Consider the following 19,103-nt stretch of genomic DNA (forward strand, 5'->3'; position numbering starts at 1 on the left):
GTATTTTACACTCATTTCAACATATTAAATGATATAGATATATATTAATATATTGGTTATTTTATTATTTTTACATGTATAATTTATAACTTTAATATAACTATTAATATAATAAATATGGAAATAATTTCAGGTTAGGTAAAAATTTATTTAATTGTCCTTTATGTTGCAATAACTGCACTTTTTTTAAAAAATCAGATATTCTGACATGTTTTAAAGCATATCAGCTTTTTTATATTTATGAATTATCTTCAGAGCCTCCGTAAGTTAAAGAAATCAGTTTTGCTCTTGAATGAATGAAACTAAACCAATTACGGAGATCAAATGCAGTTAAATTACTGAGGCAGCACTACAGATATAGAATCTATCAAAAACTTTTAGGATAAAGTTATATGTTTCACAACCTGAAGTATCTGGAAACAAACCGTGCATAATTGTCCAGTGATTTTCATTATCTGCAAGGTTAATGGCATACTAAGAGCATTCCTATGGAACTGATTACACATTTCACACAGAGTTTAATATTCTTGGTTAAAGAAACAACAATGCTCTTATAACATGCTATATCAATGTTTGATGTAATCTCAATTAGCCTACTTATCCTGAAAAGTCAACTCTCTTTGCCATGACAAGTTGCCTTAATAGGCTATGTAAGACTTCTGTCATCATTGCCCTATTGACCTGCAACATAAGACTGTGATCTCATCATTACCGTATCTATTTTTCTGACACAGGCTTTCAAGGAGATGCTGTATGCGGCCCAGGACCAGGCCCCATCCATAGAAGGTAAGGAAACTCCCTTCTGAGCACGCAACTGACCAAAACCTTTTTCCATTCTGTACTCGTTTCCACCACCCTTGAATGAACTCCTACTATAAATAGAGGAAATTTCAGCACTGCCACATCTCTCACAAGACAGTGGGGCAGCTCCGCATAGCTATAATTAATACAGGACGTCAGATGTCCGCCGAGGTGTGAGGGTGACAGTGTGTGACGTGGAAATGGTTTATCTGAGTGACTGTCGCAATGAAGTAAACAGAGTTCTTGGGTTTCAAGTCATTGAGTCTCAAAGTGATGCAGCATTTGATGCTGATTTCCTTGGCAGATGTTTCAAGGTGAATTTTGGTTGGAGACTTCAGTGATGAAGTATTTAATGAATTCATTCCTCTAATCAGTGTTTCATGTAGCATTAAGCTTCATGACAAAGCATGACACAACATGCTTTGCCATGATATGAAATGATATGATGCGAGAATGAATTATAGTTTAAAGTGTCCTATCAGACAGAGCAGTTGTGCATATGTTTTGCCAGAAACAAGACTGAGCAAATCATTCAAAACAGTGCCAGACACCTGAAGAAGGTCCACACAGTTTGGCATCCATCTCTCAGAGAACGAACAACTAACAGCCCTCAGGAGATTGTGTGTGTGTGTCTATGTGTGTGTGTTTATAAAGACCTGCCAAACTATAGAAGAGGTGTTCTTTCCAGTCAGTGCTTCTGTATGTCTCTGTCAGACATTGTTTGTGTTTCTGGCAGGCCACTTTGACCTTGTTTTTGGAATTCAGGGTTTCATTGAGGTGGGAAATGAAAGCAAAGTTGGCATGTCTGTTTGTCAGAATAACAGATTTATTGTGTTAACGTTTTTGGTGGAAAAGAGGAAAAGCCTGAGCTGCATTTTAATTGGGTTTTTCTTGCTGGCATACAAATACACTTTATATAGATATGTAGTAACATTACTTTAATCCACAGGTTGCTTGTAACAAACACATGGATTGTTAATATATTAGTTGTGTTTTCTATTGCCAGAAGCTTATATTTAGGCTTTTAATTCATCCCACATATTTAAACGCAGCTTATTGTAGAAAGTGTGTATTACTTTTGAAAGCAATCAGACCTTTTTTATTTTTGCCAGGAGGAAGATTATTAAATGGGTAAATAATTAGGACTGCAATATATCTGAACCATATTGGTTATAGGCCAATATCGTAGATTTTATTTTGTATTAAAATCTGCACTCGTAATTTAATATCACTGTTAAATGTAGTCTTTATCATAATTAAAAATGAATATATATTTTCATACTGTACATTATGATGTTTTTAATGCTTTAATTCACTTGTAGCATTTAAAATGACTGACTGTTTTATTTTACATTTATTCACTTATTAATTTTTAAGAATTTCACTATCAGAAATTTATCTGCAAGTAATTTTCAGTAAGTGCATCTCTAGACAAAACTGTAGACTTGTACTTGAAAATTAAAAATTCTGTCATTTATTTACTCACCCTCCACTTGTTCCAAACCTTTATGAGTTTCTTTCTTCATTGAACAGATGATGGGCAACATTGACTTCCATAGTATTTTTTTTTTTTTCTACTATGGAAGTCAGTGCTGCCCATCAACTGTTTGGATACTAACAACTCATACATGTTTGGAACAAGTGTAGGGTGAGTAAATGATGACAAAAAACTCATTCTGAAAGTGAACTACTCTTTTAAAGAAGAACTCCAGTATTACCTGAGGATCAGAATACCTATGGATGCCTTTTACTTTTTAAATACAACCGGATGATCCAAGTTGTGATATCATGTAACCACAGGATTAAGCTAGTTAAAATCTTAATGATAATGTTGCCAGTATATGGTATTATAATCAATGCCAGTGTCTAAATCCAGAAGATAAGAATTAATCCATAAAGATCAATGGCTTTCTCGCTTTCCCAGCATTCAGTTGAAGCCCCACACAGTTTCCAGTATCTCTACAGCTGTGGTGCGGTCTTTTCTTCTCTTCAAAACCGCTTTGATGTCCCTCTGCAGGGAAAGTGGATTGATGGAAAATAGAGAAGAGGAATAGGCAGACTTATTGAAGCACCTGTCATGTGGCTTTTCTATTAAGTTTCTTGTCTATCAAAACTCTTAACGTGATTTGTGAGGCTTAACGCAGTAGTTTTTCAGATATAGGTTTGCAGTGTCAGAGTCTGTTGAGATCAAGTGATGATTTTATTAAATAAACCTCCCATGAAACCCTAATTACCACAGCTAGATTTATGAGGAACCCTTTTCCTACACAGTCTGCAGAGTACAAGAGTTTTGATATTCTGTGAACTCACTGGTGCCCCAGGGAGGCAATTTAATGGGTTATTACGGCCCTCTCTCTCTCTGGTCTGATCTGATATAGTCATATTGAAAGCTCAATATTGAGAGAGGGGCAGTTCAAAGTGTCAGCATTCCCATACACTGTCAGGAACACAGATCGGCTCAATATGCTAACGTGTTCAGCTACGGAAATAAGCAATTGAGGTCCCTAATGGGACTGAGGTACGTGAGTGTTTTAATAAATGCTTTGAAAGACAGAGGATGAAAGATCACTGTAAACTTGCTGTAGACCCTTATGCAAGACCCATTTTTTGTGCCAAACTTATTGTATCAAACCTAGTATGCTAACTACACAAACAGCTTTTCAATGCACTTAAAAGGTAACCACAAAGAAAGCAATCTCGGAATGTAATGCAAGTTCAGTGCTATACAAAAAGCATTGATAAAAATGTTTTGTTTGAATATAAAATTATTGAATAAAGTTTTTTTATTTGAATCTTTGGTTTATTTGAGAAATGGTTCATTAGCTTAGCAGTATGCTAACACAATCAACTGTGAGCAGATTTGTGGCAAGCAAAGCTCATTAGCATGTGTTAATATGAGCTTGAGCCAGAGGGGTTTGCCAGGACACAATTATTTCATATTTTTTGTAAGGGACAGGAATGGTTTGCCCATGGTTACTTAAAGGTCATCTGACTCCCACCACAACGTGATTCATAACATTGTAGTCCAGTCTCTCAGTTTAGCTTGCCAGTTTAAAACTCATCAGTTTAGCTTTAATTGAGATGAGTGTATTCAAATAGCCTTCGTGAGCGCTTTCTAAGACTTTTATGGTTTTGGAGTCTCATGTGGTTTTTAACCTGCACTGCGGGCCTTTTGTCTCAGCCAAGTAGTGTTAATTAAAGACCGCAGTGAAGGAAAAATGAGTGCTAGCTTTCTTTTTTGCTTGCTTTTGGTATGGCCAAACCAAGTGAGATGTGGATGTAGATGCATTTTTATTGATCTTCATAGCAGAAATTTAATATGGCACAGCAGCACCACAAATAGAAAAGAAAAAACAAACATAAAATAAAATAAATTCTATAAATAACAACAAATAGTAATATAAAAATTAAAATATGAGATTGAGGCTTCCTCCATAGGCAGCATACAGAGTGAGGAAGGCAAAATGGCACATCCGAATCTATACTATAGAAAATATGTATCCTTCACTGTCTATGATATGGTCCAGTTCATTCGAATGTCACATTCAAGCTAAAACAATAAAAATGGCATATGAAAGTTAAGGTCAGTTTATGCGTAATGTACTTTTACCATCATTTATAGTGAGAAATTTGTATTGTAGTAATTAAGTATTTGGTTTATCACTAAAGCTCTCTCTGTTTTATTGTAGATCATTAAACCTTTATGCTGCCTTGGGGGCTAGTTCACATAGAACACATTTTTCCATTCCACTGTGCTGCCTTGTTTTTTTTTTTTTATGTAAACACGATAGATGGATGTGTGTTTGACCGTGTCTTGCCATTATAAAAAAGCAGTGCTCAAATAAAAGACAGTGCAACTTATTTCACAGCCAGTGTATATTAAGTCACAATATTAGATCAAGCTACAGTAAAATAATTTTAGCATTACTTTAGATTTACAAACAATAACTACAGTAAGAGACAAAAGTGAGTGTAATTTGTTCTTATGAAATTCAGGGGCTTAGCAAACAGGGTGGGAAATTAGAGAGGGCTTGTGGCATAAACGCCACCATAATGAACAGAAATGCCCCACACATTTAAACAATTGATTATGGCTGTCACAATTAAAATGAAATGTGAAAATTAATGAACAGTGTCTATTCATGGAATTACATTTTGATTCAATCACACTGCATCCGATTGCTTTTTATGCATTGTTTTTTTTTTCTTTTTTTTTTTTTTGCAGCAGCATTGAGCAATCACACGTTTCCGCTGAGCGGAATGCAATGGCCAATCAGAGATGCGCAAATAATCGCTGGATGAACGTGGATTTGCGCATCTTCTCAGTTAACAATGGCTCCGTGTAGTAACAGCTGCTCTATGTGAAATCACGCACCTGAGGGAATTTACCGCTGATTAGAGAACCAGCTTTACTGACGAGATGCGCATAACGATCGGCCGATTGTGATTGGAGCAGCCCTATTAAAGACAACATGTATACAATTATTAAGGTGGTGGTAAAAAATGGCCTAAAATAATGTAGGAAGAGAATTTTCTACATTTAATGATACTTGATTATATTTTATTTATTATGGAGTGTTATTGTGTATGACCACATTGAAAGTTCTGAAAATCTGTGTCAGTCTAGTACACTAAGCTGCATATTTTGGTTAGGAACTATGTACTTAAACTATGAGGCTGTATGACTGACACAACATGACCATCCATAGTGTTTTTTCATTATTAAATGTTTATTACTTTTTTAAACTGACATAGTTTCAGCAACTTTTCATATAAACTTTTCAGCAAGATCATATTTCACAGTCCTATCAGTTCCATATGGATGAAATTAAGTCTGTGTATAGTTTTCCTGGTTGAACATCCTTTAAATATCCAGCCATTTGGGATGTCTATTAATGCATTAGTATCTGAAATCTTGTTTTATGTTTCTGTCTTTGTATTGACATATTCAGGACCCATTCACATTGAATCCTCCAGCCTTTCAAGGTTTAATGATGCTGAATCAATACCGGCAGAAAAGCAATTGTGTGCAACTTTTGCTACATTATAGGTTAAGCTTCTGATTGGCTGGCTGCTTGGGCACACCTCCAGTAATCCAATAGAGCGAGAGAGATGAGGTGAAATTATCTTCCTGGTTTGAATGATCACAGGGACATAAGAAAGCGTCTAGTATAGAGTCCTGCTCTGTATAGAGCAAGAAACAAGGGAACTGGGTGACCTTGAATCTTTTATTTGGAGGTGGCATACACCATGCAAAGCTTTAGAAACAAAACAGCTGCATTTAAATTACTTTATCTTTCAATACTTTAAAAAAATGCTAGTGAATTTTACAGAACAGAAACTTAAAATACTACAGTAAAAACCTGTTAATTGGTTGACACCTTATTTTTAATGTGAGGTGAGTGTTGCCATTTGGAACTTGAATTTCGAGACTTCCGGTATCATTTGCTTCCATTTATTATACCTTTACAAAAACAGTTCCTGTATGCTGCTTGATTTTGCAAACTGTCATTTCTTGTCATATTATTGTAATGTATCATCTTAATTATACCCATGTTGCTTTATTTTGCAAATAGTGTTTACTGCACGTTGTTATTCTTCTAGTTATTTACCTTTAGCAGCTAATGAATAGGAAGTCATGCAAAAAATAACTTACCTCTGTGTTGCAAAATAAGGTGGATAAGGTGAAAAAATTTAAGTTTCTATATCATATGTCATTTGACTATAAATATTATTCTGTCAAATGTATGTTTTTTGCAAGGAAATACTATACATTACCATATAATTTAACAGTGAAAAAACAGGGTATTGTTGACAGTGTAGTGTATGTATGTGTGTTGTATATGATGCTCACACAGCTCATTTAAAGCGGAGTAGGGCTCTTGTAATGCGGAGCTGTGAAAAGCTTGTTGCCTGCTGAGAGAGCAGCCAGTGTAATTAGTGTTTGGGGCTCGTTCTGATCAAAGAGCAGCGGACGCCATCATTCTCTTACTTCCAATTTGAGTCTGTGGAGTCTGGACACAGTTCTCACACAGACGTTTTGATGGACCAAATCATCTGGTTCATAGTCTTTTTTTTTTCGGCACACTTGATGCACAAATGATTTTCAATACACATGTATTAAAAAAAAGATCAGACTACCTTTAATTCTGCTTTTTGTTTGCTGATTAATCAGGTATGAATAAGCCATCTTACTGACCATCTGGACTACATATAATTCCTAAAAGAACATTTGAATACAAGGTTTATGTAACCCAATTAATTAAAGCCGTGGCATAAATAATAGTGGCATTTTCATTCTCCCAGCTCTTGTGCTGCAGATGTGTATTTTAGTTTTGTTCATCCTGTTTTAGCCTGCTGCTTTGACAGACATGTGGTGGGTTATTTTAAGTGTAGTAGGTCTTGTTGTTGTTGTTGTTATTCGGCACACGTGTAAAGTTGCCACATCTCTCATTAACACAGATTCCGATCGGGCAGCTTTGGGAGTGCGCTGTTGCCCGGTTGTGCTGGCCCAAGGACACAAGGCCAGGCAGGGGCCACGTTCAAGGTGGCCCACTAGCTTGGCAGAATCAGCACAGCGCCAACCCCCCAGTGCTCTGCATTATTGATGGACTTCTTCACAAGCTGCCTCTCAGATGTGGAGCTCGATGTTAATTGTGAACTAGCTGGGATGTTTTTTCTTCCTTCTTGGTGGAGAGACAAACACGCCTAAATTCTGTGATGAATAAATTAATTGTGTTTGTTATAAATGTAGTGAATTTGCCCTGTTTATGAAAAACCTTTATGCTAGGGTTATTTATAAGGTGGATAAACATAAGTTGGTTGAAATGTTATGTGCTTAAATAACCAGTGGGAATTTCTGAATAATCATTGGGAAATAATGTTGAGCAGAAAATTATTTTATTGATTAGGATTTGATTAAATGAAAATCAGACTTTATTTTATTTTATAGAAATTTTGGGGGAGAAAGTAAAATTTTTCAGAGAATATTCAGTTGGAAATTCATAATTTGTTTTATTATTTATCTTGTTTATTTGATCTGGTTTGTATTATTATTTGATATTTATTTTATGCGTTTTATTGCTAATTTTATTGTATATAAAACTAGCAATTTTTTCCACCACTGAAACAACTATGTATTTACTTCAGACTAATGAATATGCAATAAAACCATGGACAGTTAAAACATGTTGGAAAACAAATAGGGTAAATTTTGATTTCATGTAGTCTTTTAAGACTAATGCTGTGAGCTTTTATACTAAAATCATTCAAGAGGAGTAAAAAAATGGATGCATGTAAGTGAAATGAAAGCTTGCAAAAAAAAAAGTGGTTGCTGAGGTTGAAGAAAAAACACAGAGTGAGTGAAAAGACTAAGATACTATAAATCTCTTCCTCCTGTACTTGAGTGTAACATTTCAGAACAGGACCATTTGAAATCTGACATCGACAGCCTAAACTAGCACACAGGCCGACAGCCAATCGAGATCTACAGGAGAAGCCCACATCTCATGTTAAATGCAGTTGCCTCAGCTACAGTATCTTAGAGCAGTGAACCCCAAATCCAGGAGAGATGAAAGTCCATCCATTATTCATCTGTGAATAACATCTTGGCCGAAAAGTGTTGGGGATTGTCACGAGGAGGGGAGGACAGGAGGTTATGGGAGACAGCAGGAGTCAAGGTCTTATTTGACAATGTACACTTAAGCTTTTAAACATCTAAGACAGCACATGATGGATGCACACATGACTCGCTGTTTCCATATCCAGAAGCCACAGAATGTTATCCTTAAAGATAAATTGAAAGACATGTTATTAAAAGAGTTAGCACATACTTGCAGTAAATGCAGTGTAGACCGTAAATGATTTAAGACATTGCCTGATGTGTAGCATAAAAAACTATAGGTTCATTGCAGTATCTTGAAAAGCAAAGAATAGAATCGTCACTTGGATTATCAAACATTTTAAATTTAGCCACTATGATATGACACACTGACATTTAGTAGGTTGTCTTCCCTTTGTAAATGAGCCAAGGTATACACATTTTAGTTCTTTCTCTAAAACAGACTGTTGAGTTTATTTACTTTCTCTTGATGTCATATGGGAAGATGGGAGACATAAACGGCTCTGTAATGTTTGTTTTGTCAAACACATTCCCTTTCATTTATATTCACACGCACATATGCGGGTGCAGTGTCTAAGGGAGGAGGTTGAAATTAAACTATAGGAGGTGGCTGTGATGCCATATGCTCAAATTTCTGCCACACATTCAAAACACATTTTCATCTTGTTTTGTTGTCTTACTCTTGTTCGCTATGATCTCTGGTTTTATACACTACCGTTCAAATGTTTGAGAGCAGTAAGAATTTTTTTTAAATAGTTTTTAGGCTGCATTTACTTGATCACAAATACCGTAAGTAGTAAAATTGTGAAATATTATTATAATTATTAATTTTAAATATTTTTTTCTGTCTTAATATATTTTAAACTGTAATTTATTTCAGTGATTGCAAAACTGAATTTTCAGCATTATTTACACCAGTCTTTAGTGTCACATGATCCTGCAGAAATCATAATATGCTGATTTGTTGTTCAAAAAAGATTTCTTATTGTTATTAATGTTGATAACATTTGTGCTGCCTGTGTTTTTGAGGGAAAAAATTCTTTGATGAATAGGAAATTCAAAACAATAGCATTTATTTGAAATTGAAATCCTTCATAATATTGTAAATGTCTTTATCCTTACTGAATAAAAGGGTTTTTTACATTTATTTATTTTGAATGGTAGTGTGTTTTCACAAGACAAAAGGAAATTAAAAGTGATTTAACATTACTGTTCACACAGCTTAGTTGGTAAAGTTACAAAAGAGCATTGGGCCATTCTCAAAAGATAAATATATACATATATATGAACTTAGACATGAAGTTTCCATTTGATATGAATCAGCAACTGTAGTTTGTTCAGCAATATTTCAGCAAGTAAATTTGATATGCATACTGTTTTCATCCCTATAAGGTCATCCTGGGACATCCGTAGTCCTTTATGCTATCTCCACTTGCACTTTGATAGCTGCAATCTGATTGGTTGTTCGGTTTCTAGTGTGTCTCTGCGGAACAGATTGTGTTGCTGAGAGATCTGCTGTCTTCAACACATTCATCTTTAATCTATATTCTAATGGGCTTTCTCTCCAGGGAGTTTACAGGTGCCAACACCCCCATAGCAATGTGAGAAAATTGAGCAGATCTATACAGGATGTCCAGCAAGTGCTGAAATACGAGGGTCCTTTTATGAATTGACGTGCTAGTGTGGGTAAAAGTAGAATTCAAAAAATCTTTTGTAGTGTAATTGGTTTCCTGATTGTCATCATGCAAGTTTGTCACCTTGGCCTATTTGCCTTTTTTATCAAGAGCCCATTTAGTTTAGGAAACATTGTACTTGGTTTTTTTTTTATGGAGTCTAAATTTATCCTAGTGCCTTTGTGATCCAAAGCAGGTGGGTTTCATTTGAGTGTGGCCCCTTTGGGTCAGTGTGTGTGTGTGTGTGTGTGTGTGTGTGTATTCCCATGCTGACTAGGATCCTTTTATGTCGTACTGTAGCCCAGAGCAAAGCACAGACTGGAGAAACTCAGTTGACATTGACAGGCCTTGGTTGACATTAGAGGAAGGAGGAAGAGTCCTGGAGCTCATTTCATCACACATGAACACTCACAATGCACTTCTTGTTAACTAACTCCATGACATGAAGATCATAACATGAAGATCGAAACAGCTTTCCCATTTAATTTGCATAAAAGAATCATCATTGTATTTAATCACTGACGTAAACAGGGTATTGTCTTTATTTATTTATTTTTCTCCAGGAGCCTTCAGCTATAAGTCATATAGGAGTTATCTGAAAAGCCAGACACTCTGATGGAAATGGTTATATGAATTATTGATTGTTATTGTTCCCGGTCAGCTTTATTTATATTAAATTATAAATTATTCACAGGATACCATTCAAAGGAGAAGATGTGAGATGCAGGCCCACCTCAGCATTCTGACCCTGATTTTATTGGATTGGAAACTGAATAAAGTACACAACCATCAGATTAAGTAAACGAGATGTGTTTTGAAGCTTTTTATTGTCTTATTTTATTACGTATTATATTATGATTATGATGAATAGCTCTGGTTAATCCACATTGATGTGTAGTTGTTTTTTGGGCACCAGTATGTAAACTACCCACAGCTCATACCCACAGACCTGATATTTCTTTTGTTTTTAGGGCATTAGTTATATTTACTATTTGAAGGAATATTCTCTGGATTCATTGAGCCAGAAGTTTTATACATGTACGTATTGAATTGATAGATAGATCACCTCAACATCTGCTGGTAAAGCTTTTAGAGAGTGACCGTGTATCTCTTTGAATGAGAATGCAGTGATTATCTGCAATTAACAATTTACGTTCTCGCCTGAGGATGCACGCTTATTTCAGCACATCCTCGAATTGCGGGTAATGTATTTGAGATGAGTATTAATAAATCACCAATTACCTCTGTAACCTAATTGTAATCCAACACCAGAGTCTTTCACGCTTCATACAGATGGCCCACGTAAGCCCTGGGGAAGAAACGATGGAGACGGAGAGAGGAAGTAGATAAAAGGAGAGACTGGAGGCGGGGTCAGTGAAATGAAAGAGGACTCAAGATTCATGTAATATACTTTCATTAGCAACATATGCTGCTGCTTTGTGTAGCTTCTCGTTGTCTTTATTAGACAAAATTACATATTTTTTTAGATGATTTAAGTATGTATATATACACACATTTATTTGACTAATTCAATTCAAATAATATTGATTAGAAAAAGTACAATATAGTTTAATATATAAACATTACCTTTTATTATTTATTGCATTATATATATATATATGTATATACAGTACAGACCAAAAGTTTGCAATCATTACTATTTTTAATGTTTTTGAAAGAAGTTTCTTCTGCTCATCAAGCCTGCATTTATTTGGTCAAAAATACAGAAAAAACTGTAATATTGTGAAATATTATTATAACTTAAAATAATAGTTTTCTATTTGAATATACTTAAAAAAAAATTTATTCCTGTGATGCAAAGCTGAATTTTCAGCATCATTACTCCAGCCTTTAGTGTCACATGTAACATCCAGTCTATCACATGATCATTTAGAAATCATTCTAATATTCTGATTTATTATGAGTGTTGGAAACAGTTCTGCTGTCTAATATATTTGATGAATAAAAGGTTAAAAAGAACTGCATTTATTCAAAATAAAAAAAAATTCTAATATATATTCTAATAATATATTTTCTTTACTATCACTTTTTATCAATTTAACACATCCTTGCTGAATAAAAGTATTGATTTTATTTAAAAAAAAAAGAAAGAAAAAAAATTACTGACCCCAAATTACTGACCAGTAGTGTATATTGTTATTACAAAATATTTATATTTAAAAAAAAAAGCTTTTTTTTTTTTTTTTTTTTTACTTTTTATTCATCAAAGTATCCTAAAAAAGTATCACATCTTCTGAAAAAATATTAAGCAGCAGAACTGTTTCCAACTTTGATAATGAATCATCATATTAGATTTGTAGATTTCTAAAGGATCATGTGATAATGATCCTAAAAATTCAGCTTTGCATCACAGAAATAAATTATAATTAAAAGTATAATAAATTTTAAAAACAATTATTTTAAATTGTAATAATATATCACAATATTAATTTTTTTCTGTATTTTTGATCAAATAAATGCAGGCTTGATGAGCAGAAGAAACTTCTTTCAAAAACATTAAAAAAAGTAATGTTTCCAAACTTTTGGTCTGTACTGTATATATATATATGAAGAGTTTGGTTCTAAAACCCATATTGATTCATTTGAGTAAAATGTGTTTTCTTTAACAAGAAAGTGGCATGATGAAAACCACTATTTTCTGTTTCAAACTTTCACATGGCATCTTTAGGTTATAATAACATTAAAAATTAAAATTAAGGTTTTGGTTTTCAAAGATTTATTATAAAATTGTATAATTTTTTTCCCTCAAATGCAATAAATCCATTGAATCAATATGAAAGTTATTTTTCATATTGAAACTGATGAAAATACACAACATAGCAAGTTGATCCACATATGACAGCCTCTGAACTTGGTCAGTACTAATTATATTATATCATAATCAATACTTATATACAGACACTTCACTAATCAGTCATCGCTTCCAAAATGAATTCAACAGGTCATCTTGTTAATGCTATAAATTAATTACAGCAATAAAATACAATTTCATCATGAACAAGAACATGAACAACAGTATCATATTAGACCACTGAAATTCCAAAATGACATTTCCCTTACATTCAGCTTCCAAAAGTGCATTCATCTTTGCCATGTTGCATACATTTAGTTGACTAGTGCTATGTGCTGTATTAACAAAAACATAAATGGCATTTATAAAAACCCTAACACTGACAAGCTATACAATATCACGTTCATAATCTAATTTGATTCATCTAATGAATGCAATATAGCACTGCTTTTCTGTGATCTATGGCTCTGTGTATTAAATTTTGCTCCATCTAAAAGCCCATGATGGAGATTTACTAGTACTATTAATCACAGAACCGGCTTTGCTGACAAGATGCGCATGACAATCACATGCAATTTATCGTGCAGTCCTTGTTTGTTGATCACAAAGTACAAAGTAGAGGAGTAAAACTTAAGATGCGGAGTGTATTCAAAGCACCACCATTACTGTCTAGAGTGCATAGAATTGGTGCGTCGTGATTGGTTGAGCAGATATATCGCATTCTGCTAAAAACTGGCGCTTGTCACGGTTTGGAAAAAAGGGAGAAAACATAACCTAATAACCTAATAACGTATGTATCTGTGTATATGTATATATATGTGTATATGTATATATGTGTATATGTGTATATATATGTATATGTGTATATGTATATATATGTATATGTATATATGTGTATATGTATATGTATATATATGTGTGTATATGTATATATATGTATATGTTTATACAACCCGAATTCCGGAAAAGTTGGGACGTTTTTTAAATTTTAATAAAATGAAAACTAAAGGAATTTCAAATCACATGAGCCAATATTTTATTCACAATAGAACATAGATAACGTAGCAAATGTTTAAACTGAGAAATTTTACACTTTTATCCACTTAATTAGCTCATTTAAAATTTAATGCCTGCTACAGGTCTCAAAAAAGTTGGCACGGGAGCAACAAATGGCTAAAAAAGCAAGCAGTTTTGAAAAGATTCAGCTGGGAGAACATCTAGTGATTAATTAAGTTAATTGATATCAGGTCTGTAACATGATAAGCTATAAAAGCTTTGTCTTAGAGAAGCAAAGTCTTTCAGAAGTAAAGATGGGCAGAGGCTCTCCAATCTGTGAAAGACTGCATAAAAAAATTGTGGAAAACTTTAAAAACAATGTTCCTCAACGTCAAATTGCAAAGGCTTTGCAAATCTCATCATCTACAGTGCATAACATCATCAAAAGATTCAGAGAAACTGGAGAAATCTCTGTGCGTAAGGGACAAGGCCGGAGACCTTTATTGGATGCCCGTGGTCTTCGGGCTCTCAGACGACACTGCATCACTCATCGGCATGATTGTGTCAATGACATTACTAAATGGGCCCAGGAATACTTTCAGAAACCACTGTCGGTAAACACAATCCGCCGTGCCATCAGCAGATGCCAACTAAAGCTCTATCATGCAAAAAGGAAGCCATATGTGAACATGGTCCAGAAGCGCCATCGTGTCCTGTGGGCCAAGGCTCATTTAAAATGGACTATTTCAAAGTGGAATAGTGTTTTATGGTCAGACGAGTCCAAATTTGACATTCTTGTTGGAAATCACGGACGCCGTGTCCTCCGGGCTAAAGAGGAGGGAGACCTTCCAGCATGTTATCAGCGTTCAGTTCAAAAGCCAGCATCTCTGATGGTATGGGGGTGCATAAGTGCATACGGTATGGGCAGCTTGCATGTTTTGGAAGGCTCTGTGAATGCTGAAAGGTATATAAAGGTTTTAGAGCAACATATGCTTCCCTCCAAACAACGTCTATTTCAGGGAAGGCCTTGTTTATTTCAGCAGGACAATGCAAAACCACATACTGCAGCTATAACAACAGCATGGCTTCGTCGTAGAAGAGTCCGGGTGCTAACCTGGCCTGCCTGCAGTCCAGATCTTTCACCTATAGAGAACATTTGGCGCATCATTAAACGAAAAATACGTCAAAGACGACCACGAATTCTTCAGCAGCTGGAAATCTATATAAGGCAAGAATGGGACCAAATTCCAACAGCAAAACTCCAGCAACTCATAGCCTCAATGCCCAGACGTCTTCAAACTGTTTTGAAAAGAAAAGGAGATGCTACACCATGGTAAACATGCCCCGTCCCAACTATTTTGAGACCTGTAGCAGAAATCAAAATTGAAATGAGCTCATTTTGTGCATAAAATTGTAAACTTTCTCAGTTTAAACATTTGCCATGTTATCTATGTTCTATTGTGAATAAAATATTGGCTCATGTGATTTGAAAGTCTTTTAGTTTTCATTTTATTAAAATTTAAAAAACGTCCCAACTTTTCCGGAATTCGGGTTGTATATGTATATGTATATATATGTGTGTATATGTATATATATGTATATATATGTATATGTATGTATATGTATATATACATATACACATATATATACATATACACATATACATATATATACATATACACATATATATACATATACACATGTATATATATATGTATGTATGTGTATATATATATATATATATATATATATGTATATACGTATATATATGTATATATATGTGTGTATATATGTATATATATATATATATGTGTGTGTATATATATATATATATATATATATATATGTATGTATATATATATATACATATATACACATATATACATATACATATATATATATATATATATATATATATATATATACATATACATATACATATACATATATATATATATATATATATATATATATATATATATATATATATATATATATATATATATGATAGTAAAGAAAATATATTATTAGAATTTTTTTTTATTTTGAATAAATGCAGTTCTTTTTAACCTTTTGAATAAAAGGTTAAAAAGAACTGCATTTATTCAAAATAAAAAAAAATTCTAATAATATATTTTCTTTACTATCATATATATATATGTATATGTATATATACATATACACATTTATATACATATACACATATATATACACATACATATATATATACATATACACATATATATATATATATATACATACATATACATATAATGCCCTAATATAATGCCCTAATGACATCGTGATCTGACCTTTTTATGTCTGGTTTATTGTGACATTCATACGTTTATGAAAATGAAGTTCTTGTCATCAGAGTAAATCATGTTAATGTTAATGAATGGTGTTAAATAATTAGAAGTATAAGATACTGAATATGCATGCAAATGAAATGTAAATTTAGTCAGGGCAACTGTCATGATTAATAGACCCACTGGATTTGCAAAGATATTACTGAAGTGACCTTTTCAGTGTGCCTGAAAAAGGATAGTAATAAAACTTGCTTATTTTATATTTTTCCTTCTGTTAAATATGTGTATAGAAGTGCATTTTTCTTTTAATATGAAATGGCTCATTTTTTGGAAAAAAAGTTTAAGTGGGCATAAGCAATGTGCTAAAAACCACTCTGAACAGTTTAGCAACAACTCAGTTGTGAAAATGTTTACATTTATTTAGCAAAGGTCTGAATGGTTTGCTTAATATTTGAAATCCTAGATTTTTAAATTATATTTCCATTAACCATGTGTCACTGTGAAAAAATAAATGAAACCGGCATGGTCAATGTTGTATTATTCAATCAAGCATGGAAATTGCTTATAATCAAATCAAACTGAGCAAAGCATTCCCGTATATAAAGCCCTGCATCAGGATGATGGAAGAGGAACTCTTAAGGGCATTAGCAGTGGGATTCAAACCACCAGGCCATCAGGATATCTCTGTACTGTGTCAAAACAAGCACAGGAATGACACGGGACAAGAGCTTTCCATCTCTGCTCATGTGCTGTAAAAAATTCATTAAAACAGCTCGACACCGCTTTAACTTGGAACGAAGTTCTGGAAAAACTGCCCAGATCTTTTCCCATCCTTTCTCCTCTCTAGTCTAAAACCGTGACCGTGTCGACTGTCACTTTATGTTCGAAAATCTATTGCACAAATCGATTGGACCAACCAACACAAGTTTCGAAAACGAAAATAGGAAATAGATTTTAACGGCCTTCTCTCTGAGCGCGTTTTTGATTTTTTGTTTTTGTTTTTTTGTTTCTCTTTTTGTAACAGAAATGTGAATTCTGCCAGTATTAAGACATGCATACAGATACATATTCGGGCTAGAATCGCCTAGGGCTGTCAAAATAGCTGCAAAACTAAATTCAAATTTTTTACTTAAATTGTATTCGAATTTAAAATGCATAATTTCAGTTAGGGTGAAGAAAAGCTTTCTGTTTCTCTTCTGAGGCCTCAAGATAGCACATCGAGCAAAATATTAGGCTACTGCACGTTTATTCAAAGCATTAGAATACATGACTGTGAAAAAAACAACATAATATTTCAAATAATGTTTATGAACCAATTATTATTAAGTTGCTTAAAGAACTATAAACAAAACAGTGTCATGTATGCATGCATTGTTAAATAAATAAAAAGGGCGGAAAACCAGTCACACAGAAAAAAATGTTTTCATTTAAAAACATGAGATACAGTTGGATGGGGAACAAAAACCCAACCTAAAGTCTCGAGATATTTTTAGAAAATTAAATTAAATACATTATTTTTACATGTCTTTCTAAACATGTGTCTCTCTTGTGTGAGACGCGAGTCCAATGGTGTCCCTCTAGAAAATGCGCGAAATATGCGTTCTGTGTGAACAGCTTGGTTTCAGTTTTGATGTAAACAAGATCTTCTCCACATTGATGTTCTTTTTTTTTTGTAGTGGCTTCAACTGGATAGGCTAACATAACCTTATAATGCAATGCCACATACATCGTCATCGCATCTCGTGCCACTGATAAAGATCAAGTATACTTCGGCCGTCCGCACACTGTCTGCATTATGTCCTTTTCATCATCCGCGTGCGGGAATTTTTTGAGACCGCACGGACGGTGCGCGTACACGAGGTGAAAGATGAGAGCAGCTACTGCGTGTCGAGTTGTCCGTGAAAGTTGTGTAGACACTGCTGTGCGCGCGGCGAGATGGAATGGAACACGGACTGTGAAGTACAGGGGCTCATAAGGCAGCTTCCTTAATGCACACCTAAAATTCAAATGCAACGTTTTTGCATTCGAATGTGGATTTTTATTTTAAATTCATCGAATATTCGAAATTCTTTTTTTTTGACAGCCCTAGAATCGCCTATGCGATTTGTTGTTGACATTTTTAATCGTAAACACAGCCATGTTGAAGCCTGCAGTAAATGTTATGCGTTATGGCAGTCCACCCTGCTTATTGTGCAAGTAACTTCACGCCAATAAATCATCAGAAATATTGGTCTTTACCAATATATGGAATCTTTACATTCCTCCTGCCTGTTGTCCGTGGATTTACCTATATTTGATGTTATTTGCCATATAAAACTTATTTAGACATGCAAAATTGATTTTACAATCGATTCAATGAACACTTGTCACTCAAATCAAACATTTTTTTCACAAAAGGGACAACCCAAGAAAGCAAAGTAAACAGTCTCTCATTTGTAGGTTGCATGACACCTAGCGGTGGATGCAAGTAAAACAGTATAACAGTAACTCGTTTTTTTTCTTCTCACCTGAAATTCATGTAATAAACCTGTTTTTGACAAAGATTTCAATTTGCTTGTGGTCTATATAGCCTGCATCAACATGAGGTTTGCAATGATGCGCCCGAAGGCACGGGTTGAAGACCCAGTCAGTGACGTCACGATATGCTAATTTGTTTAAATTCATACCTACGTCTTCACCATCACCAAAATGTACTTTTTTTTTTTACATTGAAACTTGAAAAAAAAAAATATAGGCCGACCTACCGACCCTTGTTTTTAAAAAAAATTACTGTAAACCAAAATATTTTTAAGGATGGCCTAACATTTAGTTAAAAACTGTGAGTTGTTTAGTTACAAGTGTTTTAGAGATGATTTCCTAGAATCATGGAAGATGGTTAACAAGATTCACAC

The 19,103-nt window shown here is 34.0% G+C and overlaps 1 protein-coding gene across 2 annotated transcripts in view; it reads left to right on the forward strand.

Annotated features, from left to right (window-relative positions):
- The window catches only part of LOC132114786 (xenotropic and polytropic retrovirus receptor 1 homolog), an 88,372-nt gene that overhangs the window by 3,928 nt on the left and 65,341 nt on the right, over positions 1–19,103 (forward strand). For both annotated transcript variants that reach the window (XM_059523109.1, XM_059523107.1), the window contains exon 2: positions 735–786. In XM_059523109.1, the coding sequence (XP_059379092.1) occupies positions 735–786 (52 nt within the window). The remainder of the gene's footprint in view (positions 1–734; positions 787–19,103) is intronic.

The sequence above is a fragment of the Carassius carassius genome, chromosome 34, assembly GCF_963082965.1.
Source record: "Carassius carassius chromosome 34, fCarCar2.1, whole genome shotgun sequence".
NCBI classification, from domain to species: domain Eukaryota; kingdom Metazoa; phylum Chordata; class Actinopteri; order Cypriniformes; family Cyprinidae; genus Carassius; species Carassius carassius.